General features: G+C 43.9%; 3 protein-coding genes across 3 annotated transcripts in view; 2 read left to right on the plus strand and 1 right to left on the minus strand.

Annotated features, from left to right (window-relative positions):
* Nucleotides 1-2,689: 2,689 nt before the first annotated feature.
* On the plus strand, nt 2,690-7,076 carry agtr2 (angiotensin II receptor, type 2). Its single transcript, XM_084449726.1, has 2 exons — nt 2,690-2,716; nt 5,027-7,076. Exon 2 carries the CDS (start codon nt 5,064-5,066, stop codon nt 6,153-6,155), a length of 1,092 nt encoding a protein of 363 aa, XP_084305852.1. The 5' UTR covers nt 2,690-2,716; nt 5,027-5,063; the 3' UTR covers nt 6,156-7,076.
* Nucleotides 7,077-10,093: 3,017 nt separating this feature from the next.
* sh2d1aa (SH2 domain containing 1A duplicate a) lies at nt 10,094-11,185 on the plus strand (the record flags this gene model as incomplete). Its single annotated transcript, XM_084450344.1, has 2 exons — nt 10,094-10,230; nt 11,074-11,185. 2 exons carry the CDS (start codon nt 10,094-10,096, stop codon nt 11,183-11,185), a joined length of 249 nt encoding a protein of 82 aa, XP_084306470.1.
* Nucleotides 11,186-13,898: 2,713 nt separating this feature from the next.
* The window catches only part of tenm1 (teneurin transmembrane protein 1), a gene marked incomplete at both ends in the record, with an annotated part of 107,006 nt that continues 95,435 nt past the window's right edge, over nt 13,899-25,469 (minus strand). Inside the window, 5 exons of the mRNA XM_084449969.1 lie at nt 13,899-14,654; nt 17,735-17,877; nt 18,017-19,237; nt 21,442-21,832; nt 24,424-24,717. Coding sequence (XP_084306095.1) covers nt 13,899-14,654; nt 17,735-17,877; nt 18,017-19,237; nt 21,442-21,832; nt 24,424-24,717 — 2,805 coding nt within the window. The remainder of the gene's footprint in view (nt 14,655-17,734; nt 17,878-18,016; nt 19,238-21,441; nt 21,833-24,423; nt 24,718-25,469) is intronic.

The following is a 25,469-nucleotide window of genomic DNA, read 5'->3' on the forward strand; positions in this document are numbered from 1 at the left end:
TCTGAACTCTTCTAGTTAATTAAGGAAACTGTGAATTTATCTTGCTGACTGATTCTGTTTGGACATGTTACAATAAATATTTGTGTAGCTGAGAGGTGGGTTCTGACATGATAGAGCACTAGAACGCTATTCTTGTTACAAGTCTCATAGCAGTTCAGCAGTCAGAAAGTGCAATTTCCCCTTGGGAATTAATAAAGTGCCTGCCTACCTACCTACCTACTGTACCAACCTACCTACCTACCTACCTACTGTACCAACCTACCTACCTACCTACCTACCTACCTACCTACCTACCTACCTACCTACCTACCTACTTACCTACCTACCTACCTCCCTACCTACCTCCCAACCTATCCACCTACCTACCTACCTAAATTACCATGTTTTGACCATAATGCCATACCTTCACAATCACATAAATGTCATTATACCATGCAAAACCTAGCACTGAGCAAAATCACCATTAACAAATGTTGAGATTGAGCTGTTGTGCAAATCCTTAGGCCTTGGAAACTAAAGCACCCATCACTTAACAGGTTTTCAAAATAATTCACCCATGTCTTCAACTCTCCAGTGCAACGAGAAGCCAGCACACAGAGTATTTGTGGAACAGTGATTTGCTTTGCTTTAGCTAGAGGGGAGCCAGGCTGACCCTGGAGCAAGCAGGCATGTTTTTAAAGGAAGTGCTGGTTTCGCCCCCAGGCTCACCACTGGACAGTGAACCCTTGGTTGCATCATTAACTTCAGCTCGCTCCATCCAGAGGGGCCTTCCAGATGCAGGGGTCAGCGCTGATGTCCCTTAACGTGAGAAACAGGCAGGCATCTCCATGGCCCCCCCTGTTAATCCAATACAGACATGTACTGGATTACGCAAATGCTCCACACGCTGCACTTTCCCATGTTCCTGCTCTGCCAGCAAATGCTCTGAGAGCCGAAGTGATGAGGCACACCCCACGGACTTAACTCTGGGACTGAAATGTGTGTGTGTGTGTGTGTGTGTGTGTGTGTGTGGGGGGGGGGGTCAGTATGATACCGTTTTTACGGCTGTAAACAGGGTGAGGCAATAGTGCAGTATATGAATCCCTAGAATATAGTGTATTGTATGCAGTATCCTGGACATAGTTGTATGTTGTATTCTGGGCAGACCTAAGTATGTGAGTAATGTTTTCGATGACATTCAGAGGTACGATAGGGATCAGTAAATGCTTCCCCTCCTTGCCTCCTTTTTCTGATTCAGTCGATGAGCACAGGATGTTTGTGTGAGTGGAATAGCTGTGTGACATTGTGATGGCAATCTGCTTGAGTTATTTGATGCTGTCTTACATATGGATAGAATGTAGTAACTACCACTCAGTCCATCATAATGTTGATGAGCAAATGTGATCGAAATGGAAAACTTCTCAGTAAAAAAGACAATCAGAGTTTGATTTGTTTAGTAGGCTGCATAGTAGTATATACACTAGCTGAGATGATCTGTTATCCAATGCGTTTTTTCAGAACAATATGTCGGTGTTGATGATAGAGAATCAACCAAACTGTCGCAAGAACATTTGTCAGTTGTCTAGTGTTTGGATTTTCACAAAACCAGCCCACTTACTGTACTGTACCGCACATCTGTTTCTGCTTGCTGCTCTGGATGGAAGGTTTTACATTCTATCCTGTTTGAACTGCAACATTAACTAGTTGGCTCTTGGCTGAGAGGAGAGGAGAGGGGAGGTGAGTAATGGCTGGATCCTCCCAGATCATAATGAGAGACGGCTCTCTAATGAGATGGTCAGGACAGATATCCTCCCTGCTAGTCTGGCTCCAGGTCACCCTCCCTCAGTTACCGTAACTCTATCCTGAATGATTCATCTCCACACGGGCACCAGGTTATCTATCAGCTCACTGCCCAATCTCCTTTCTGCCACCTTTCACAAGGTTCACGGATAAAGTTACATGTTTTTTTGGATAATCATCATGCTTCATCTTCTTAGTATTTTCGAGCTGGCCTCTGACACTGACACACTCTTAAGAGACAAGCAATATGATAGTGTTACAGTAGCCTAGGCCTACAGTATGTGACAGTCCAGCAGATGTGTCACTTTGGTTGTTCTCCTTTGCTTGCTGAGTTTGATTCTGGTCTTGTAAAGGGAAGGTTTATAGAATGTGCGCAGAGACCAGGGAAGAGACCTAAAAACGGTATTGTTGGTAGGTTCTTGTGTTCTTAGAGTCTTGTTTTAGGTTCTTGTGTCTGAGAGTTCTCTTGTAGGTTCTTATGTTCTGAGAGTTCTGTTGTAGGTTCTTGTGTTCTGAGAGTTCTATTGTAGGTTCTTGTGTTCTGAGAGTTCTGTTGTAGGTTCTTATGTTCTGAGAGTTCTGTTTCAGGTTGGAATTGTCCACTCTGTCTGTACAGCAGCTCTGAACACCACCCACTCGACTGCCTCCACCCCTCTTTGGATTTCCTTCAGAAAACTCTGAACGAACTGAAATCATGTCAAACTAGTCTACATGCCCCCAGGGTGCCTCTCTCAACGCCAGCCTCCTTTAAGAGCGGAACGGGACTCGGAGGAGTGAGGCACGCCTGGTTCGGTCCAGCATGTGGCCACGTGGTCTGCTTTTTTTGTAGCCATGAATGACTCCCTACAGGCTGCTGAGGACATAAAAACAGGGAACCAGTTTCTGACCCAACTAGACTCTTCGGGCAAATACATGGAGGAGGGGGACGGGATTTCAGGTAAAATGACTTAATTTCATTGTTTGTTGGTTTTGAAGAAACTTTGATGTCATACAGAAACATGGGAGAGAGAGAGGAAGTACAATAAAAACAAACTACAGTATAACCCAATAATTAAATAACAATGTAATACGATATAATAAGGGGCATCATGTGTATTTTTTTTCTATTCTGGCTAACATTAATATTAAAAGGGAACAGTGAAACAGATTTACAAGTCTTATCTTAGTGTTAAAATAGAATGCAGTAGGATTACCAATATGTTTAATTTCTCTGCGAAGAAAGTTCAGGCAAGCATTAATAATGAATTATCTTCCTGTTAGTTATTGCAAAGTGCACCACAAATAACACCATGTTGGATGTTGTTAATCTGTTCAACATTTCATGAACTTTCGCTTGAACTCTGTAAGGCAAGGCAAGGCAAGGCAAGTTTATCTGTATAGCACATTTCAGCAACAAGGCAATTCAAAGTGCTTTACATGAGACATTCAAAACAAAGTGCAACACATAAAAGGTAATATAAAAGGAAATGCAAAAAAGGACACTCTTTTCTTTATCACATACTGAAACCTTCTCTCTCTCCACTCACTTACAATGTACAATGCCCTTCTGTATAGTTGCTCGCTGGCTTTTCACCAGTGCCTCAAACATCCTTTCTGAGCAAGGGACCACTTCCAACATACATTTCCTTCTTTCTCTTCCTCCCTCAAGTCGTTCTACTAACATTCTCTTGTACTTTGCAGAACATTTAAAACAAAATGCAGGAAAAATAAAATACAGGAATAAAAGTTACAGTGCAGTGTATGAATAAATAATTATTTGATTTAATAAAAAGCGGCAAAAAGAAAAGTCTTCAGTCTTGATTTAAAAGAACTGAGAGTTGCAGCAGACTAATGAACTGCACATTTTTAACATGTGTGGATGTGGGAACCAGAGAAACAGAGAAACAGAATGGGAACCAGAGCTTGCCGTAGCCACAAATTGTATTACTTTAACACACTTTGCTTCAGTACAAATTTATTTTACTTGAACTAATACAGTACATTCTAAACCCAACAATTAAATGCATTACACAAAACATTCTGAACTGGGTAACCTATATTACAAGTTGAATACAGTAAGTCAATAAACAGAAGGACATTAGATGATGTTGAATATACTATATGTCACATACCTGTAAAATGCCTTCAGGTAGACAATAACAATATGAAATCTAAATTGATCATACTATTCTGGCTGACTCATGAGCTATTATCATTACATATCTTTCAAAGAGTCAAAGGTTGTAAAGGTGTCCCATGTCATTCAGTTGCGCTGATCTATCTATCTATCTATCTATCTATCTATCTATCTATCTATCTATCTATCTATCTATCTATCTATCTATCTATCTATCTATCTATCTATCTATCTATCTATCTATCTATCTATCTATCATGTACTTGGCAATGGTAAACCATCCCACAGTGGTGTTCTCTTGTACATGTGTGCAGGATGCACGCACGCACGCACATACGCAGAAGTACAGGAGTCACTCTTAAGCCCCCCCTTCAGCGTTGCCAGGTGGGGGACAATAAGTATTGTTTTTTATTAAAGGCAGGATCTCATCACGGATCTATACTATGTTATGTAATGTTCATTAGTTCATTAGTCGATACTGCTGTGCTGGTGGTATCTTCCCTGTAGGGCAGGGGTTCTCATACTCAGAGAGAGGGGAGGGGGGCTTCCCCTGGAGCCCCCCGAAACAACCAAACATATGTTCTCCTCTGTCTCCTTCCGTACTAACATTCACCAGATGGGGCCCTGACCAAGGAGAAAACGCTCTCATACACATTCTCAACACAAGCTCCAAAATGAGAAGTCCCTGATGACCTATATAATTTTTATTATGTTTCCGTTTGTCTTCATGTGCTGTACAGTGTGCCCCAGGACCAAATTACACAATGCAAAGTAATTGGAGACTCTTACATTTGACTAGCAAACAAAATGGTGTGAAATAATTATTTCTACTGATAAATTATTGTTTCACATCCAACTTTTATCATCAGAGGATCTCGCTGTCGTCTGAGTTCCAGTCTTGGCAAAAGCAGCTTAAGATTTTCCTGACACCTCATTCTTCAGTTGGCCAGCCTACTTGAGTCCAACATTGTGCAATTTCTTTCCATTCTTGCAAAACCAAGTGCCTTGTGTTTTCCAATATGTGACTAATTGTAAAAAAATGTAGACTTCTTTAAGTTACTCAGTATAAGATTATGCTAGTTGCTGATTTAAATTTCAGAAGCTTTATTTTGTTTGTGCATTGTTTTGCAGAATATTATATGAGCCAGCAGTAAAACCACTCAAGGAAATGGAACTGTCCAACCTCTCGGTGGCTGCCAACTCGTCAGAGGCCCTCAGAACCGAGCCCTCGTGTGACTTCACCCCCCCCTCCATGCACCAGAACAAGCTGATTCCCACTATCTACAGCATCATCTTCATCCTGGGGTTCGTGGGAAACATCTTGGTGGTGTACGTGCTGTGCCAGAAATCCAACCGGAAGACTGTGGCAAACACCTACATCGTGAACTTGGCTCTCTCAGACCTGCTGTTCCTCAGTAGCCTGCCTTTCTGGGCTGTCTACTACTCCTATGATTACAACTGGGTGTTTGGCAAGTTGATGTGCAAGCTTTGTGGCGGCCTCTTGACCCTCAATGTCTATGCCAGCATCTATTTCATCACCTGTATGAGCGTGGACCGATACCGGGCCATCGTCTACCCCCTGCAGTCCCAGTGCAGCCGGAACGTCTGTCAGGCACGTGTCATCAGCTGTGTGATATGGGTCATCGCTGGCATCACCACCATCCCCAACATGGTCTTCAGGGACACGATCTACGTGGAGGAACTGGGTGTCATGGCCTGTGGCTTGAAGTACCCAGAAACAGGCCACTGGTACCCTGGTATGGCGCTAACCAAAAACATCCTGGCCTTCCTGGTGCCCTTCACTGTCATTGCCAGCTGCTACTGCCGTATCGGGAGGCACCTGCTGCGGGCGCCGAGCCTGGACAAGAGCTCCAACAACGTGGACCGCGTGATGAAGATGGTGGTGGCCGTGGTGCTGGCCTTCTTTATCTGCTGGTTCCCCTTCCATGTGTTAACCTTCCTGGACGCTTTAGACAAGCTGAAGGTGATGAAGGGGTGCTGGGTCCAGCAGGCCATCCAGACTCTGCTCCCATTCTTCCTCTGCCTGGGCTTCTCCAACAGCGCCATCAATCCCTTCCTCTACTGCTTCGTGGGGAACCACTTCAGGGAGCAGCTTTGGCGTGTGTGTGAGGAGAAGGTTCCCAGACTGTCCCAGAAGAGAGACTCCATCAGTACCCGGCTGAGCTCCTTCTCCAGGAAACTCAGCGACCTCAAGGACACTGGGCCTCTGGAGACTCTGGGCCAACACAGAGCCCCCTAGTGGAGGGAGGTTGCCAGGCTGGATTGACCTGTCAGATCTCTTAAATAGTTGACCCAGGGATGACCCCTGAATGACGTCTAGGCCAGCTCTCCAGGGAGCGAGAACATCCATCCTTCCAAACAGGGCCACCGTAGAGGCTGGTCAGAAGGCATCATAATATATATCTGAATGTCAGTATAACATCCCAAAGGACCTTTTGGGTGGAGGGAAATTACATCACATTTAGTTCTATACTGATTTTATGTACATTTGTTTTGGAGGTCTGGGGGACAGATATGACAATTTAATGTTAAGTGTGTAATATATACCTTATGTGCATTTGTGCGTTTCTATTGTATATAAATAATAACAAACAAATTTACTGTATATAATAGAGCCTTTTAATAGCAATGACATTACCTGCTGATGTTTTACTGTCTGTTGAACAATGTAATTGTTATAGCCAGTTGAAAAATGTAATTAATGTTGTATTGTGCTATACTGTATACCATAACAATAGAAGATCTGAAGCCATAACTGTTTGCCTTTTTTCTTGGGGGGTAATGCTATGTTGAACGAAGGGTTGGTTGTTATGTTGTTGTTGTTGTTGTTGTTTTTTTAGGTCAGAAGGTACATACCTGTGTGGTACAACTCTACTATTATCAACACGGACTATTAGATACTTCATAGAGGTTTTCTTAGTCAGTCACACTGGATGGTGCAAGAGGCCTCATACCATAATCGGCATGTTCAATGTTTGACTGCCACTCTGTGGTTGAGTTTGAGAAGTGCAGTAGAAAGCAGATAATATTCATGGTCTAGACTCTAAATGATACTGCTACACAGTTGTGGTCAAAAGTTTACATACACTTGTAAAAAACATGTATGTGATGGCATTCTTGAGTTTCCAATAATTTCTACAACTCTTATTTTTCTGTGATTGGAGCACATACTACTTTGTCATAAAAAATAAATACATCATGAAGTTTGGTTCTTTTATGAATTTATCATGGGTCTACTGAAAATGTGACCAAATCTACATCTACAAATCTACAAATCTAGCAACATTAATTATACATTTTGGTAATGTAGAAAGTCGTGTCAATCAAATTAGCTTTGTGGCATGGCCTCTTAACTTCCTGTGAGTGATTATGATTGACTACAGCTGGTGACTTCTCTGAGCCCATTTAAATAGGGCTCATTTGATAGAATTATTAGACTCAGCCATAAACACTACAATGGGAAAGTCAAAGGAGATCAGTGCGGATCATTGACTTGAACAAGTCAGGAAAGTCACTTGGAGCCATTTCAAAGCAGCTGCAGGTTTGCAAGATCAACTGTGCAAACAATTGTTTGTAAGTATAAAGTGCATGGCACAGTTGTGTCGCTGCCAGGATCAGGAAATAAATGCAAGCAATCTCCTGCTGCTGAGAGAAAATTGGTCAGGATGGTCAAGAGTCAACCGAGAACCACCAAAAATCAGGTCTGCATAAATTAGAAGCTGCTGGAACACGTGTCAGTGTCCACAGTCAAGCATGTTTTCCATCGCCGTGGGCTGAGAGGCTGCCAGGAAGCCTTCTCCAGAAGAGGCACCTTAAGGCTCGACTGAAGTTTGCTGCTGATCACATGGACAAAGAAAAGGCCTTTCCTGGAGGAAGGTTCTGTGGTCAGATGGAACACAATTGAGCTGCTTGGCCACAATGACAATGTTTGGAGGAGACAAAGTGAGGCCTTTAGTCCCAAAAACACCATGCCTATCGTCAAGCATGATGGTGGTAGTATTATACTCTGGGCCTGTTGTGCTACCAGAGGAACTGGTGCTTTATAGAAAGTAAATTTAATAATGAAGTAAATTGAATAATGAAGAAGGAGGATTGCCTCCAAATTCTTCAAGATAACCTAACCTAATATCATCAGCCAGACGGTTGGGTCTTGGGCACAGATGGGTGTTCCAGATTAGATCTTTATTGTCTCCCAGGGGGAAATTCCTTTCACAGAACTGTGTACATTTATCACACGACAGAAAATATCATGCAGTGATACAGAAAAATAGTCCCTACAAAGGACAAAATCACACAATAACAACACCATACTGGGCAGTGACACAAAAATACACCATACTATGTATTGACAGACACCATACGGCTACACACACCATGACAGACACCTTACAGTACAGTTACACACACTGCAGTTAACAACCGGTGCGGCCTGCTGTTTAAGGCAGCAATGGCTGCAGGGATAAGGCTTTTACTGAAGCAGGCCCTTCTACGCCTGAGTGTCCTAATATAGTGTGCAACCGTGTTGTGATATTCCAAAACCAAGTGACTTGGTGAATAGTCCAAGGACGGCTGTGGAGCTATAGGTGGTGATGGGTGATGGGCTGGTGCAGTCATTGGTGTAGAGTGTGTACTGGAACTTGACCAAGCTCCGGCGTCACCATACCCCATCCAGAGCCCTAAGGTCAGCCGACCAACTGCTGCTGGAGGTACCCAGGTCTAGGCTCAAGAACAGAGGGGACAGAGCCTTTGCCATAGCAGCCCCTACACTCTGGAACTGCCTCCCCCTTCATATTAGGTCAGCCCAGAGACTGGAGGCATTTAAGTCAATGCTAAAGACCCATCTTTTCTCCCTGGCCTTCGAATAGAGTTGAGCCTGCCTCCTGGTAATCCAAATGTTGCTATTTTAGTCTCTTTATACTTTATTTTATAATTTGCTGCACTGTTATTTTGTATCTGAGCCCTTGTACTTATTTGTATTTGCACTTTTGTACTACTTTTTATGTTTTGTATATGTATTTTTTGCTCTTATCTTTTTTTTTCTTTTTTTTTTTTTAACCTGTGAATCACTTTGGTTCAGCTGAGGCTGTTGTAAATGTGCTATAAAAATAAAGGACTTGACTTGGAACGGGCTCAACACAACCCTGTGGTGCACCGGTGCCGGTGAGTGCAGGGGATGTGGTTGTGCTCAGCTTGTCATTCAGGAAGTTGTGCATGAGATGGATCAGACGGAAGGAAGGTTGTTCAGGTGGTGTAGCTTCTGGATCATCAGATGCCTCTGGAGGGTATTAAAGGCAGAGCTGAAGTCCACGAAGAGGATCCTGGCAAAGAGTCCAGATGCTGGAGGAGGAGGTGTAGCAGGCAGGCCACAGCATCCTCTGTGCCCCCTCTAGGCCTTGTAGGCAAATTGGAGGGGGTCCAGATGTGGGGTGACAGCTGGTAGGAGGATGTTGAGACACCAGACACGTCATTATTATGGATGTGAGGGCAATGGGGCGGTAGTGGTCGGGTTCTGTGGGCCATTTTTCTTCGGGGGGTACAGCGATGGATAACAGGACAATGACCCCAACCACACATCAGAAATGGCATAGGAATGGCTAAATCGGGGTAGAATTAAGGTTTTAGACTGGCCTTCCCAAAGGTCTGACTTAAACCCCGTCGAGAACATGTGGACAGCGCTGAAGAAACAAGTCCATGTCAGAAAGCCAACAAATTTAGCTGAACTGCGCGGATTCTGTCAAGAGGAATGGTCAAAGATTCAACCAGAAGCTTGTGGATGCCTACCAACAGCGCCTACTGTAATTGAGGTCAAGCCAAGGGGCATGTAACCAAATATTAGCATTGCTGTATATATATATTTTTCTGCAGATTTGGTCACATTTTCAGAAGACCCAGAATAAATTCATAAAAGAAGCAAAGTATGTGCTCCAATCACTATCACTTAAAAATAAGAGTTGTATAAGTTATTGGAAACTCAAGACGACCATGATTCTGTATACATACAGGTTCTTTACAAATGTATGTAAACTTTGCTTTGACTACAGCTGTACAGTACTTGTAAATGACGTTAATGCTCTACACAAGTTCTCTCAGGATATGATATCGTTTCCTATCCGGTACATGCCAGTTCATCTTGTGTTTGTCAGTCAGAGCTCTTGGTAGATATATTGTAGAGTGGTGATGGAGAGTTTGTCGGTGTACCATAGGGACATCGGCAGGGAGGCTGTGGAGAGAATCCTGGGAAAGGCCGGGGTGGACGGGAGTTATTTAATCCGAGACAGTGAGTCTGTACCAAACACGTACTGCCTTTGTGTTCTGTAAGTAGGCTACAGCTTTTGTTGATTTTATATCTGTTGATCTGACACAATATAGTTAGATAACTCACTGCTTTGGGGATCCATTCCAAACTTTTTCATTTAATTTGATATTTATTTTATATATCCTATAATCTAATCTAATCCAGTGTAATCTATTCAATCTATATCTGTTATTTCCACTTTAAGATACAAACCAAACGTCTACACCTTTAGAATGTTCCAAATCAATGATGGGTACTGGACTCTTGAGGTGAGTGAAGATACATAATTGTTATCATATTGATAAACAGTGTGGAGGCTCATCTATTGATTCAAATGGTGACATTGACACTCCAAAATACGAGCACCTCAATCTCTATCTGGGAGCAATAACCACCTGAGAATGAATTTAATGAATTATATCCAGACTATTTGAACCAGGTCCTATGTACTGTACTAAAAAGCCCTAAAAACAGATCTTTTTAAGAAAACGTTTTTGTTTTTAAGAATGATAGCTTTAGCCCTATGAAGCGTTATTTTTTCTAAATGTTTTTACTTAATATCTGGAGCACTTTGAGAATTTTCATTCGATGTAAAGTGCACTTACAAATAAAATGTATTATTATTATTATAATTTATTACTTCCAAGGACTTTAGTGTTAGCTTGAGTCTGCCTGGTGTCTCGGGTGCTGTAGGTGGGGTTTTCATATTTGGGAGCAGTCCATTGTGCCAGACAAGAGCCATGAAGAGAAAAGTAAATGAAAGTATTTAAAACAGTATTTTGACCCAGGTCTGACTTTATCAATGGCGAACCGAGTACCTAAACGAAGAGGGATGACACATCTCTATTACTGTATGTTCCAGACTGCTGGTGTACCGGAATCTGAAGAATCTCATTGCCACCTTTGGGAATCCCAACCAGGGGCTAGTGATACCCCTCCTGCACCCAGTAGAACACCCACGCACCTCCTTATGACAGGACTCCAAAACAGCCTGGATTTATTCACTACTAATACTAGACTTTCATCCTTTGATGACTTTCATGCTTTGATGAACACATGACCAAATGTAACTGTGAAAAAAGTCTCCATCACATAATGGTCAAAGAATTAGTTGAACATGTATTTATTAAAAGGCAAACCTTCAAAGTACCTTGTTTTAAATATGAACTTCCCACATCCAATATATTAACTTCTTTTATTTACAGCCACATCTTCTGAAACACTCACAGAAAATACATGCCTTCATGGTCAAAGTCAAGAGTAGAAAATGCAGTCAAGGGCTACTGGTGTGTTCATGTCACCAGTCTATACAGATATCCCCAACAACACTAAACACGCCTCTGCTCTCTTCCACTCTGGCTATTCATCTAAGACTGCATCAATAGTAACAACTCAAGGGATAGCATTATTTGATATCTTTGAAGGGATAATATACTTTCAATTAATTTACCCAAAATAAGTTATATACCATATAGCCTATGTTTTATACAATTCATTTTGCAATACAACCCAATGGGAATTTAAGTAAAAAAAGTACTAGATTGTACAGAATTACATTTTAGATTAACCAAACTGTATTAAAGTGATTATCAGAGTATAGTATAGTTGGTTAGGACCCACCCAACAGCTGCAGAAGCACACCATGCGTTTGGTTCAACCTATTCCACAGTGCTAAATGTTTCATTTTTATATGAGGCCTGAAAAATAATGTCATCACAAACATCATACAAATCGTTATAATAGAAGTTACTGACTGATAAGATCAAGCTCGTTGTGGCAATGGGTGGGTGTGAGAGAGAAAAGAGGTGGGTTACGAAAAAGCACAATGGTTACATCCTTCCGTTCTGACTCTGCTCTCGGAACAAAAACACAACACAAAATTCAAGTCCAGACTGACGCATCTTGTTTACAGAAAATGAAGCTTGTTAAATTGGATCTGCAATCAACTTCATAATGAAGAAGATGGTGCAGTATTCACGTGCACACAGTGTCCTCAGAAAATTAATGTGGGATGCTCCTACTACACACAAAGGCAAACAGAATTGTTTTTGCAGAATTATTAAATGGCAGATGCACTGTGTGACATAAAACATTCAAGCAAGGTGAGCACAACATAATACCTATTGTGAGTACCTAGTGTAAATTTCAACATGTTTGTTCTGATATGTAGGGGAGGTTTTGCTCGCCACACCGTGCTGCAGCTATCTAACCTCAATTACATCCCCTGCTCACTCTCATCACACTCAATCTACCAGAATATTTTGGCCATCTGTTTCTTAATATGAATCCGGATACATCATATGAAGTTCACCAGATCTGTATCCAATCTCTGTCGCTTCCTCATATCCATATCCCCGACTTGATATGTAGAAGGTTATTCATGTAATTTCCCCCTGGATAAAGTACCTATCTAGCTATCGATATAGCTGTCTATCTATTCATTCACACAGCTGATGTGTAGAAATTCTGCATCGTCACCTCTACAACACCATGCTGCTAGTTATACTCCTACATGATTTGGATTGCACAGGGCTAGCTGAGACAAGACCCATCCACTGACCTGTATTCCACCTCACTATACAGTAACACCACCAAATAATTAAAGTACCTCGAACCACCGTGTCTGAGCTGTAAATCTCTATCACTCAGACTCGTCTCTGTAAACCAACGGGTCATATGATACATTGGCTGTAGGATAGTTCGGCAGGTTCAACAAATGGAATACATGTGAATTACAACATGATGAGGTATTTGCAGCATTGACACCATGGATAAGCACTTTGTATAGGGCTCTGTAGCCAGCCCTGAATGCTCAACTTCATGAGGACTCTAGTCCAGTATACACAACTGATCAAAACAATGACTCTTTTTGTGGTATGCAAGGAGAGTTGTCATCCTTCAAAGTTTTTTTTTTAAGAGCAGAAAGGCACAAGCTCCACCAAGATACACTAATTACAATAAGCAATTTGTAAAAAAGTAAACTATACTGTACAGGTTTTCAGCATTAGTACTTTTCCTGTTGCACTGTAACTCGACAGTTCGATTCTATTGATAGGATTGACAATTACCTCAATCTGTAACAACACATTATCAAGTTAAGCACTTGTTCTTGCTAAAGCACTCGCTATGTACAATGTCTTGTGTCTAAATCCAAACAATTCATACAGTATCACCAAAACCTCAAAACACTGCAAGCAGCGGAACCCCAGGCAGCAGTCTCATAGTCGCAGCAGAAGACAGGGGCTCTCATTCATGACAGTACCGTTTGTCAAGAGACTGGAAAGAGATACAGGAAGTAATGTCTGTACTGTATAAATTGAGATGCAACCCGCTTACTACATTGTTGTACGCACAGTATGTACTGACATGGATTGTATGATAATGGTATTGATAAAGTGTCTGTCATCTCCAGTTCAGCATATCTAACAACTTACAAAGTAGGTAAAATTACATAAGCTAGCTAAGTCACTCTCAAAGAAAACATAAATTTAGAGTTTCGACTAATTTTCTAAGAAACTCAGTACTGGAACACATGAAACAAAATACCATCATTTGTCACTTTTAAAGGCAGTTGTCTTTTTTTGATAATCATCATTCTAGAAAAAACGGTACAACAAATCATTGTATGTTTAAAAACCGACTGTCTTTGGTGAAGGAGAACTGCGGCAGCCAAGCGCGATGCCGCTGTTACCTCCTCCCTACTTCACTCTGCCTCATGAAGTGAATGTTGTTGGCACTGTCCGAGAGGTCCGGGTACTGCTCCACCGACAGGACGAAGTAGCCGTCGTAGCCGGACACCTGTCCCGTGGAGAGCAGCTGCTGCCTCTCCCCCTCTGTCCAGGGCCTGGAGCCCTCCTCTTCCTCCTCCACACGCCTTAACTCGCTGACCCAGGCCTGCTGCACGGCCCTCTGCCTGGCGGCCTCCAGCACGTGGGCCCTCCCCTCCTCCACGCTGGCCCCGTAGCGGATGTTGAAGCACAGCGCTCCGTGCTGCATCTGGATGTCGGCCAAGCGCCTTGTCCTGCCGGCCACCACCGTGGTCATCTGGGACACGGTGACGTTGACGCCGTTCTCCAGGACGCGGCCCGCCCCCGAGTGGCCCACCACCCCCAAGTCCCCGTCCAGCGGGCCGGGCTTGACGAAGTAGTGGGTGTCCAGGCCGTCCACGGTGAAGTGCAGGCCTGACAGGTAGACCGCCTGGTTCAGCAGGGACGCCACGCGCCTGCTGTCCTCGCTGGCCACCCCGATTATTTCGGTGGTGACGACGTCGTCTCTGATGGCAAACTTGACGCCCTTTCCGAAGATGGAGGAGGTGGCGGAGAAGCGCGGCCTTCTGCCTTGCCCCGCCCCCAGACGCCCGCTCACCTTGCTCATGGGCAGCCTGTCCAGGGAGATGAAGTTCCGAAGGTGTTTCTGCAGCTCACACTGGACACCCAGATGAACCTGTCACACAAGTGCATCATGGTCATTTGATTGTCTGAGAATCTTTTTTTGAATCACAGTGAATTTTTGTGTGTGTGTGTGGGGGGTGAACTTTAACCTGGAGCAGAAATGGCTTAAAAAAATATTTTTTTTCTGAACCATTTTTCAGTTTTAATCCTCAAAATGACGCCCAGAATGATATAGATTCTAGCTGCTGCGCAGCACTGGGTCGAGGAGGAAGGAGACAAATGGCAAATATATGAGGGTCTAGGTGTACACATACACACACTGGTGCAGGCATGTTTTCCTGTTAACTGCTACAGTTAGGAGATGGAATAAGGTTTGAGGTTGTGACATGGTAACAGTTCTTTTCTGTCCTGGCCACACAGTGAACCCCCCACCAACATCAGAACTGCTCATATTTCACCAGCTCAAAACTCACCTCTTCAAGAAGTATTAGCAGGATTGTCCCTCTTAAGCACCTATTGTTTTTACTTTTGCACTTTACCTTAAGCACTAGATTATACTCTTAGTACACTTGTTTAGAGAGGAGATGCACTTATGAGTTCTGGTGAATAGTAGTACACCAACTTCCTATGTTAAATACAATTATGTAAGCCACTTTGGATTAAAGTTTCAGCTAAATGACCAATGCAATGCGAACAGCCAAAGACATGCAATGCTGTTGCTAACTAGCCAGATAATGAATCTTAGCAGTGTGTTGCTGAAAGTTGAAGATTGAGGGTGATGTCATATTATTGGTTGGAATTGGTTCAGTCCAACTACTGTACATAAGCACACATTTTGTTTCACATGAAAAACATGATTGGATTTTGATGGCAATACTGTGGCAACCTGAGGCCCTCACAGCCCAAAGTGGCCGCTAGCTGTGGGACTGCACTTCCCAGAACCCCACAGGTTGTGGGTTAGAGAGCTGAATGACTACCTGGGCTGATTGCTGAGGCAGGTGTGGACAATCAACCACGTCTCATCAAAATCCCAGGCCAGAAGAAGCCTGGGAGAAGAGGTGAGGCAGAAAGCATACTGCCTTGTGTGGATTTCGTTTGAGATCTTTCATTTGTAACACCGTTTATTAATAAAGAGACAACCTCTGGCTATTTTCTACAACTTGCTTCCCTTGTCTGTGTGCCACTGCCATTTTGGCATTTGTGGTCTTCCCTGACCACGGGGTTGCCACGATAAAAAAAACTATGAGGATGTGTGCGTGAGGTATAAGAGGAAGAAGAGGAGACAATGACAAATACGAGGGTGCGCTCATGTATTGGCCCAGACCATAATTAAAACCATTATTTTTTAAATCATGTCACAGCACAATGCCTGAGTATGCATTAGCATTTTTATTCAGCATCCCCCTGGGCTTGAACTCATGTTGAGCTACCTGCCATGTGAGAAGCCATAGATGGTTTCACACTGACAAGCAATCAAGGGTTGCATGTAAATGTTACAGGTGTGTTTCATCAGTTTCCACAAAATGTGTTTAAAGCACCACAAGGGGTAAAAAACTAGGCGTACACACTCAAGTGGAGAACAAAAGACAAAGCCCGAGTAAGCATTAGCATGTTTATTCTGTATCACCCGGGGCTTGAGCTCACAGCCAGACACCAAGGGAAGGTCATGTTCTTGTTTGATCCAAGTGATAAACTGGCAGTTTGATAAAAAAAAAAGGGTAAATCTCACAGCTAGATCATAGGAATCCTACATGAACATATTAGTAGGCCTACATACTGTGATGGGAATGACTTGTAGACTCTGGACTGAGCATGGATTCACTGACTGATTTGATTGAACAACGGTGTCACTGATTGAGACAATAGACTGGTCAGATGAAGTGAAGCAAACAAAAGAAACGGGAACGGCTACAACAAACCAGTAATGGCGACAAATTAAAAAGATCGTTGAAAATTCATGTCACACAGAACAGTAGAGTATGCATTAGCATTTTTATTCTGCATCCCCCTGGGCTTGAACTCTTTTAGAGCTACCTGACATGTGAGAAGCCATAGATGGTTTCACACCGACTTAAACATGGGTTCCACGTACTGTAAATGTCACAGGTGCATGGCGTTTTCATGAGTTATTAAACATTTGTAAAAAAAAAAGGCACCACGAATGGCAAAACCCAAAACCAAAGGCTAAACAATAAAACCAAGGTATACACTCAACAAGTGGAGAACAAAAGACAAAGTTGACAGCTTACAGACTTACAAGTTGGCACAGGACAACACCAGGGACAACGCACAGCTACAGCAAATAATGAACAGACAAAGAACAAGAGGGGAGCTACATGCAATATATACACAGACTAACAAGACGGGTGGAAACCAATCAAACAATCAGTGGCACAGGTGTCCTCTCAATCAGAGTCAATTTAGCCAGTTGTAGTCCTAGGATCCGCTATTGGTGCAGTAATTATATTTTACTGATCACTATAGGTATAAATTCCATTCAAATTGTGAAATAAAGCAATATATCAATTCACTGGCCCATATACTAGGCCATACTGGGCCTTCATTCCCATTCTTTGGCATGATCTCAATGGGGAAAATGCCTGTATGTGTGCAGAATGCCTGGAGGGGCAGAGAATGAGAGAGAGAGGAAGAGAGCCAACTTTGGCTTGGAAACTCCAGAACCTCTTCTGTAGTAAACAATTTCATGCCTCTATTATTTTCTGTCTTTTAGCAAGAAAATGATCCAAAAATAATTAAACATTACCTCATTTAAGCCAATAGGGTGTCAGCAGTTATGAATTTCATGTCGAAACGCGGAAGTCAAAGATGCATGGAGCTACTGTATAATAAATCGCCTAGATTCTGTGAGAATATCAGCTGTTAAACTTGCTTAGATTCCATTTTTTGTGTTTATGATGTGCTTAGAAAATTGCTTGCCATGCAAGTTTAACAGAGATAAAAATGCTTTTTTGTCTCGTAGCTGAGCTTTTTCTCGTTTGATGGTGTATTGGATGTACCTTATGGATCCAGGCATGCCTGTGTTAGACTGTGTTGAATGCAGTGCACTCACTGTGCCCGCGTGGGCCGGGGCGATGGGGTTCAGGGGTCAGGGGTTCTTTGTATGTTGCTCACCTTGCTGGGGTCCCAGTCCTGAGTCTTAGTTTGAGTCTTCATCATCTCATACGTTTGCTCCATGCTCTCCACATCTGGCTTGGGATAACCAGGGACGACGTTGTGCAGCTGGAAACCAAAGAGCTGCAACCAGCTGCTAATGTCTAGAGAGACAGAGACAGACAGGCCAAATGGGGACAGTGAGACAGAGACAGACAGGCCAAACAGGGACAGTTTCCTTTTCTCATTTAACACACTATCGCCTGAATACGAACACTAAACTCACAGAGGAGTCAGTCCTACCTGTAGTGAACTTCCTGATATCCTGCAGTTCACCCACTGGGTAGTTGTTTTTGAAGGAGTAGAGGTTGAAAGGCTTGGGGTTGGCGCTGAGCTCGCTCCAGAGGTTGTGATTAGGGGTTGTCCATCTTCCTGCCATCACATCATAGTCCCTTCTGCCCAGGTGAACCAGCCGGGTCAGGGGGTCATACAGACCGCCCTGGAAGCCGATTACCAGCTGGAAGGAGGGGTTGGAGTCTTGGTAGATGTCCCCGTAAGGAGTGTAGAGCACCTCCTTCACGATGTGACCTCGGCTGCTGAAGACGGCCAACGGCGTGCCGGAGTTGTCGCAGGCTACGTAGTACTCCTCCCCGCTGCTCAGCTCCATGGCGATGAGGTGTCCCTGCAGGTCGTAGTACAGGGAGGTGATCCCTAAGCTGGAGTGGTTGTACATGTGGGTGACCCTGGTGGGCTTGGTCAGGTCGGCGTAGAAGAACTGGAGCTGCTGGCCACCGCTGCTCCTGCTGGCCACGCGCCTCCCCAGGCCGTCGTAGCGGTAGTGGACGCTCACCTCAGAGACTTTGTCAAACGCCTTGACCAGGAGACCGTTGGAGTTGTAGTCAAACGCGACGTTCCCCCGCAGGCGAAGGAAGCCATCTTCGTCCGTTTTGTACTGTATCTCCCCTAGTCTTGTTATGCGGTCTCGTAAGTCGTAACGCAGCGGCGTTAGCCTGGCGCTGTTGCCGTGACTCAGTAGGTTAATGTTGCCGTTCAGGTCGTAGCTGTAGCGCCACTGTGGCCTGTCATTCACCGACACTGCCTGGAGCTGGCTATCAGCGTCGTACTCGTACGAGTAGCGCGTGATGTTGCTGTCCACGCCGATCCTGATGTCGCAGACGGTGATGCGGCCCATGCTGTCGTACTGCACCGTCATCCAGTAGGCGATGGACTTCATGATCTCATACTGGACCTCAATCACCTGTCCGTTGGCGTTGAATATTTTGGTGTGCTTCATGATGTGTGTGGTAATGACTTGATTAAGGTCGTAGTTGATGACACTGAACTTCCCAAACTGCTCTATTCGTCCCGAGACGTCCACGTAGCGGTACAGGTCAATGGGGAGAGGGGTCTCGTTGATCATGGCCTGCATGCTGGTGACCCGGAAGTTGTTGTAGCTGTAATCGAACCTGGCATTGACGAGGCCCTCCACGTTAAATCTGTAGATTTGTCTCCCAACCAGAGGACCTGTAAGGATAAGGATCATATAATGACATTAAAATGGGGGCAGCTGTGGCTCAGTGGTAGAGCAGGTCGTCCAATGATCGTAGGGTCGCCTCCTCCCGTCCACATGTTGAAGTGTCCTTGGGCAAGACACTGAACCCCACATTGCTCCCAATGAGCAGGCTGGCACCTTGCATGGCGGCTGCCGCCGTTGGTGGGTGAATGAGAGGCCTTCATTGTAAAGCGCTTTGGATAAAAGCGCTATATAAGTGCAGTTCATTTACCATTTAAAAGATTTCAAAACAAATGTTAAAAACTAAAACAGACTGATTCCCACTAAATGTTTGACTGAAGAATTGTACAGCAAGTTAAACTTTATATAAATAAATTTCTTCAAAGTTGGAAAACTCTTTTGTGGTGAAATAATCAACGACATCACAGTGTGGTCCTTGTTTAAACCCATAAAGATTGCACATACAAAAGCACTACTTGTAACCAAAGCTGAATGAAGGACTTGTACATTTTAATGATTTCTTCTGTCCTTAAGAAATGAAAATGGTATCGTGATCATTGTGTGACATTATGTGACTGCAAATTAATGTGAAGGCTGCTGCCCTGTCAAGCTTGAAATTGCAGAGGAGTGATACATTCAAACCACTTCAATGGTATTTAATTAATGTTTGCTTTCTCATTCACCCCGCGTTTTCTTTAGGCCTACAACGGTGCCATCATATCTCCATTTTAGCTGTGCCATGGAGCATGGTAAGAGTGACAAAAGTGTCACCCAGACAAAAAAAGGTTGGCACAACGTCTTAAACTTCAAGTGACTGCAGGTGCTTCATTCATCTAATGGGAATCGAAATGGGGAGATGAAGATAACAACTATCTTTAAGGCACCGCTGCAACAGCGGTACACATCGAGGACCCGTTTGCTGTCTGACTCTGTTGGTGCTCCAGCCAGACAAATCCACAGTCAAGCTATACTGTAATACACCTTCCGTGATTCAGAGGTCCCCTCATCACTCTCTCCTGCTCCTGTGTCTGATTTCTTATTTCAGATCTATTATACGCCAGCGGTCTGGCGATCTGACCTGGGATGCTATTGAGTGGAGCTTCGTGTTGATTCATTAGCGTGTAGCGGGGATGGGGCCGGGCAGGGGCTCCGGAGCCCAGGAGAGAGGGGACCGCCAGCGGAGAGGCACACATATCTCTCAAAAGACAGAAGCACGCTCTCGGATGCTGGGGGAAATTGCTCATCACTGCACAGCTGCACAGCCAATCTCCATCTCCGCACAATGGGGCTGATTTGGAGGCTCTACACAATCAGAGCCATACTGGCTTTATAAGGATTTCAAATCCCCACTGAGTTTTTCACTGAAGCTTGGGGATAATCCATGGATTTGGCTCTAGAATTTGACAGGACTGAATAGACATAATGATTTGCTATGACTCAGGAGGCCCATGATAGCACTACCCAGGTGCATCTGAAGGCCACGTGATGAAATATGACTTATTTTCTTGCAACTGCATAGTTAGTGGTTTTACTCTTTAAATAAATCTCCCATAATATCATACGCTATTTTATGACATTGTCGTCCATTTACAATACTGTGGGCTATCTGATGCTGTCTTATCTTCATGTGAAGATCACATATTGATGAAAGTTATGTGAATTCGTCAGCACACAGTATGCTGGATGTGCTGTCACTTAGGTGGGTAGGTAGGTAGGTAGGCAGCCAGTACTTGGAGTTACTTGCTACAGTATTGTAGTGAACTAGGTTCGCTAGCTAGCCAGGACGGCTAGTGGACTGCACCGTTGCTAATAAACATATCCCAGCAGGCAGTTCGGCCTATGTTTCAGGCCAGAAATATTAATCTAAAAAAGCACAGTTACGAACATTATATTTTGTTAAAGGATGTGTTATCAAAAGTGTTGTTATCTAAGAAAACAGTTGCTAGATAAAGTAAACATCACCAAACATCTTTAGCTGTTTGATAGGGCTGCGAGTGTGAGGGGCAAGCTAAGCTAATGAGGGGAATGCTAACACTAATGAATGTACCTTGTTGACGTGCTAGCTGAAAATAAACATGATTTACATAATTACTGTAGCAACCTGTCTGAGGAGTCAATGATTGATTCGCGTTACAGTATGTTTCATAATTCATAAAACATAACTCTATCCAGTCATACTTCAAGTGAGCTGGTTGGTGCTGTGAGGAAACAGTACCTGTCTGTCTGTAGCGGATGGTGCACATGAAGCCCTGATTGGTGAGGTGGATGGTCTTGACCCCTCCGGAGGCCTCCTCGTAGGTGAAGGTCACCATGGTGGTGTCGTAGAGGATCTCGGCCAGTCGCGCCTGCCGGCTGTAGCGGTAGAGGATGCGTCGGCCGGTGCCCAGGTAGAGGCTCTGTAGCAGGCGGCCATCATGGCTGTAGTCCTGCAGGACAGAGGCTGCGCTGCTGTCCGGGGGCGTGTAGGTGTTCCTGTAGTAGCCCACCGACAGCATGGACTGCAGGCTGTGGCGCACCATACTGGGCATGGTCACTGACATCAGGTAGTCTGTGTGGTCGTACTCAAACGTGTACCTACGCTGGCTGTGCAGCAGTAGCATGACCGACTGAGGAGAACACACAGACGCAACACGCTCAGTACATTTCACTGAACTGACATGCACCATCAGCCAACTTCTGAGCTAACTCTAGTAATATGTACTTGATTCTGGTTTGCGCAACGGCATAAACCAGTACTATTTATAAACATACTGTACATCCAGTATGCCAACATACTGTACAGTGCATCCGGAAAGTACTCACACCCCTTCACTTTGTCCACATTTTGCTATGTTACAGCCTTATTCCAAAATTGATTAAATAAATTTTTTTCTCATCATTCTACCCACAATACCCTATAATGACAAAAAATAAAAAAAGAAGAAAAAATGTAAAATGAAAAAAGTTGTTGAGACATTTTTTGCAAATGTATTAAAAATAAAAAACAGAAATATCACATGTACATATACAGTAAGTATTCACACCCTTTATAAGTACTATGTTGAGGCACCTTTGGCAGCGATTACAGCTTCAAGTCTTCTAGGGTATGACGCTACAAGCGTGGAACACCTATATTTGGGATATTTCTCCCATTCCCCTCTGCAGATCCTCTCAAGCTCTGTCAGGTTAGATGGGGAGTGTCGCTGCACAGCTATTTTCAGGTCTTTCCAGAGATGTTCAACTGGGTTCAAGTCTGGGCTCTGGCTGGGCCACTCAAGAACATTCACAGACTTGTCCCGAAGCCACTCATTCGTTGTCTTGGCTGTGTGCTTAGGGTCATTGTCCTGTTGGAACGTACAGTATACTCAGGCGCGGTGGAAGGCGATTGGACGGATTGGGGGGTGCTAGCGGACAATTCGATTGTCAGAAGAGTTGTTGAGCGGGAGGAGGTGCTAGCGGAGAAGAGTTGTTGAGCGGGGGGGGGGGGGGGGGGGGGTGGTGCTAGCGGAGATTTCTGCGCTCCCAATGCCTCGGCGCCCTAGGCAGTTGCCTTGTATGCCAAGTGCATGCGCCGCCCCTGAGTATACCTTCGCCCCAGTCTGAGGTCCTGAGTGCTCTGTTTTCATCAAGTGCTTTTCATCAAGGATCTCTCTGTTCTTCTCTTCTCTGATCATCGTTCCCTCTATCCTGACTAGTCTCCCAGTTCCTGCCGCTGAAAAACACCCCCACAGCATGATGCTGTCATCACCATGCTTCACAGTAGGGATGCTATTAGCTTGGTGATGAGCAGTGCCTGGTTTCCTCCAGACGTGACGCTTGGCATTCAGACCAAAGAGTTCAATCTTCGTTTAATCAGACCAGAGAATCTTCTTTCTCATAGTCTGAGAGTCCTTCAGGTGCCTTTTGGCAAACTCCAAGCAGGCTGTCACGTGCCTTTTACTGAGGAGATTCTTCCGTCTGGCCACTCTACCATAAAGGCCGGATTGGTGGAGTGCTGCAGAGATGGTTGTCCTTCTGGAAGATTCTTAATCTCCACAGAGGAATGCTGGAGCTCTGTCAGAGTGACCATCGGGTTCTTGGTCACCTCCCTGACCAAGGGCCTTCTCCCCTGATTACTCAGTTTGGCCGGACGGCCAGCTCTAGGAAGGGTCCTGGTGGTTCCCAACTTCTTCCATTTAAGAATGATGGAGGCCACTGTGTTCTTCTGGACCAGCAATGCTGTAGATTTTTTTATACCCTTTCCCGGATGTCTCAGAGGTCTTCAGACAATTTCCTCAACTTCATGGCTTGAGTTTTGGCTGTCATATGCACTATAATATAGGATATTGTTCCTCAAGGAACGAAGAGAATTACGTAAGTACAGAACAGTAGAAAGGAGTGTGCCTTTCCAAATCATTTCCAATCAATTGCATTTACCACAAGTGAACTCAAATCAACTAATCACTAATTGAATCACTGCCAAAGGTGCCTCAACAAAGTACTGAGTAAAGGGTCTTGAATACATGATATTTTAGTTCATACATTTGCAAAACCTTCTAAAAACATTTTTCTCTTTGTCCTTATGGGGTATTGTGTGTAGATGGTAATGGTGTGGATGCAGATACATGTATATTTTTGTACATATATATTGTGTACTCCTTGACTTATACTTACAGTATATACTTACATACTTGTATAGTTATATATATTTATACAGACTGAATGTATGCAGGTACATCTTATTCTATCCCAAACTGCACTGTTACTGTACATATGGATGTATATAGTCCCTGATATCCATTTTTATGCTACTACCCCCCCTTTTCTAGTGTCTTCTTGTTACTCACTATCTAGTGTTTCTCTCTTTCCAACCTTTCTGTCATTTTCTCTACTGCTGAAACGTCTAATTTACCCGTGGGGGATCAATAAAGTGTTATCTTATCTTACCTGACCTTATCTTATCTTATTTTACCATATCATATCTTATATTGATGAGAAAAAAATGAATTTAATCCATTTTGGAATAAGGCTGTAATATAAATGTGGAAAAAGTGAAGGGGTGTGAGTACTGACATATTAAACCATAGACCTGAAAACGGTCATGCACTGAAATGTTGTGTAGGCTACTATTAAATTGGATTTGTTGAGCAAGTGAAGGCAGTGTTCAAGTGTTCCTATTTCAACATACATCAGTACAATAACGTTTCAGTAAAAAAATAAGTGGTCCTCTTGTCCTGACCTTCTCCAGGAAGGTGTAGGTCCATATCTTCCCGTTGGTCCATGTTCTGGAGGTGATCCTTCCGCTGTCATACTCCAGCCTCTCTGACCAGTTCCCTCGCTGGATGCTGGTCACCAGTCCGGCTGGGGAGTAGCTCACATTCACCTCGTTGTACTTGCTGCTGGGGGACCAGACGACGGGCCGCCCCATCTGGTCATACAGGATCCGCAGGGTGAATTTGCGGTGGTCATCGTAGATCTTGCCCACGCGGGTGGCCTGGTTGAAGTCTATCGACAGCACGTTTCTGTTGTGAGCCTGGGGGGGGAAGGGGGAGGGGGGACGGACAGCGAGACACGCATTGTTTGACTTTTATGTCAACAGAAGAGCTGCACTGAGACCGAGGTCTCTTTTACAGGTGAGCCCTGCAATTACAAAAACATACATACTGTGTATTTGAGATTGCTATTCTTGCACTTTGCCTTTAGCACTAGATTATGCTCTTAGTCACTTGTTTTAGAAAGGAGATGCACTTGTGAGTTCTGGTACAGTAAGTAGTAGTACATTGGCTTTTCCTATGTTAAATGCAATTATTGTTAGTCGCTTTGGATAAAAGCGTCAGCTAAATGACTGCAATGTAATGTAATGTGTCAACATTGCGTCAGTAGTGCAGGCATCGTCAATGCGATCAGATCTGTTGATAACCCCTCAATAAAAATGATAAGGAAATCGGCCAAACGTACCCAGCTGTGATATACTGTCAATATTTCCATTGTTGTACAGCCAAGCTGAAGGTGCTGGGACCTATCTGAGGCTGCTGTGTGGTAAATGAATGCCTCAGATAAGAATGTAGAATGGCTGCTCAGACAGACAGTAATGGAGTTGAATGTTCCCCCTCTGCCTCAGCTATGTACAAAAGGGCCCGGAGTGCGTTCATTTCATTCCATCCTAATTGGCCAGAGGAATGTGTCAAACATTTCGCACTTCCTACAGTATATCTCATTATCTGTCTTTCCTGCGACAGTCCTCACATACTAAATAATGCTCCCTGTGGATATGCTTATTGGTCC

This window comes from Borostomias antarcticus (assembly GCF_949987555.1).
Source record: "Borostomias antarcticus genome assembly, chromosome: 15".
NCBI lineage: Eukaryota > Metazoa > Chordata > Actinopteri > Stomiiformes > Stomiidae > Borostomias > Borostomias antarcticus.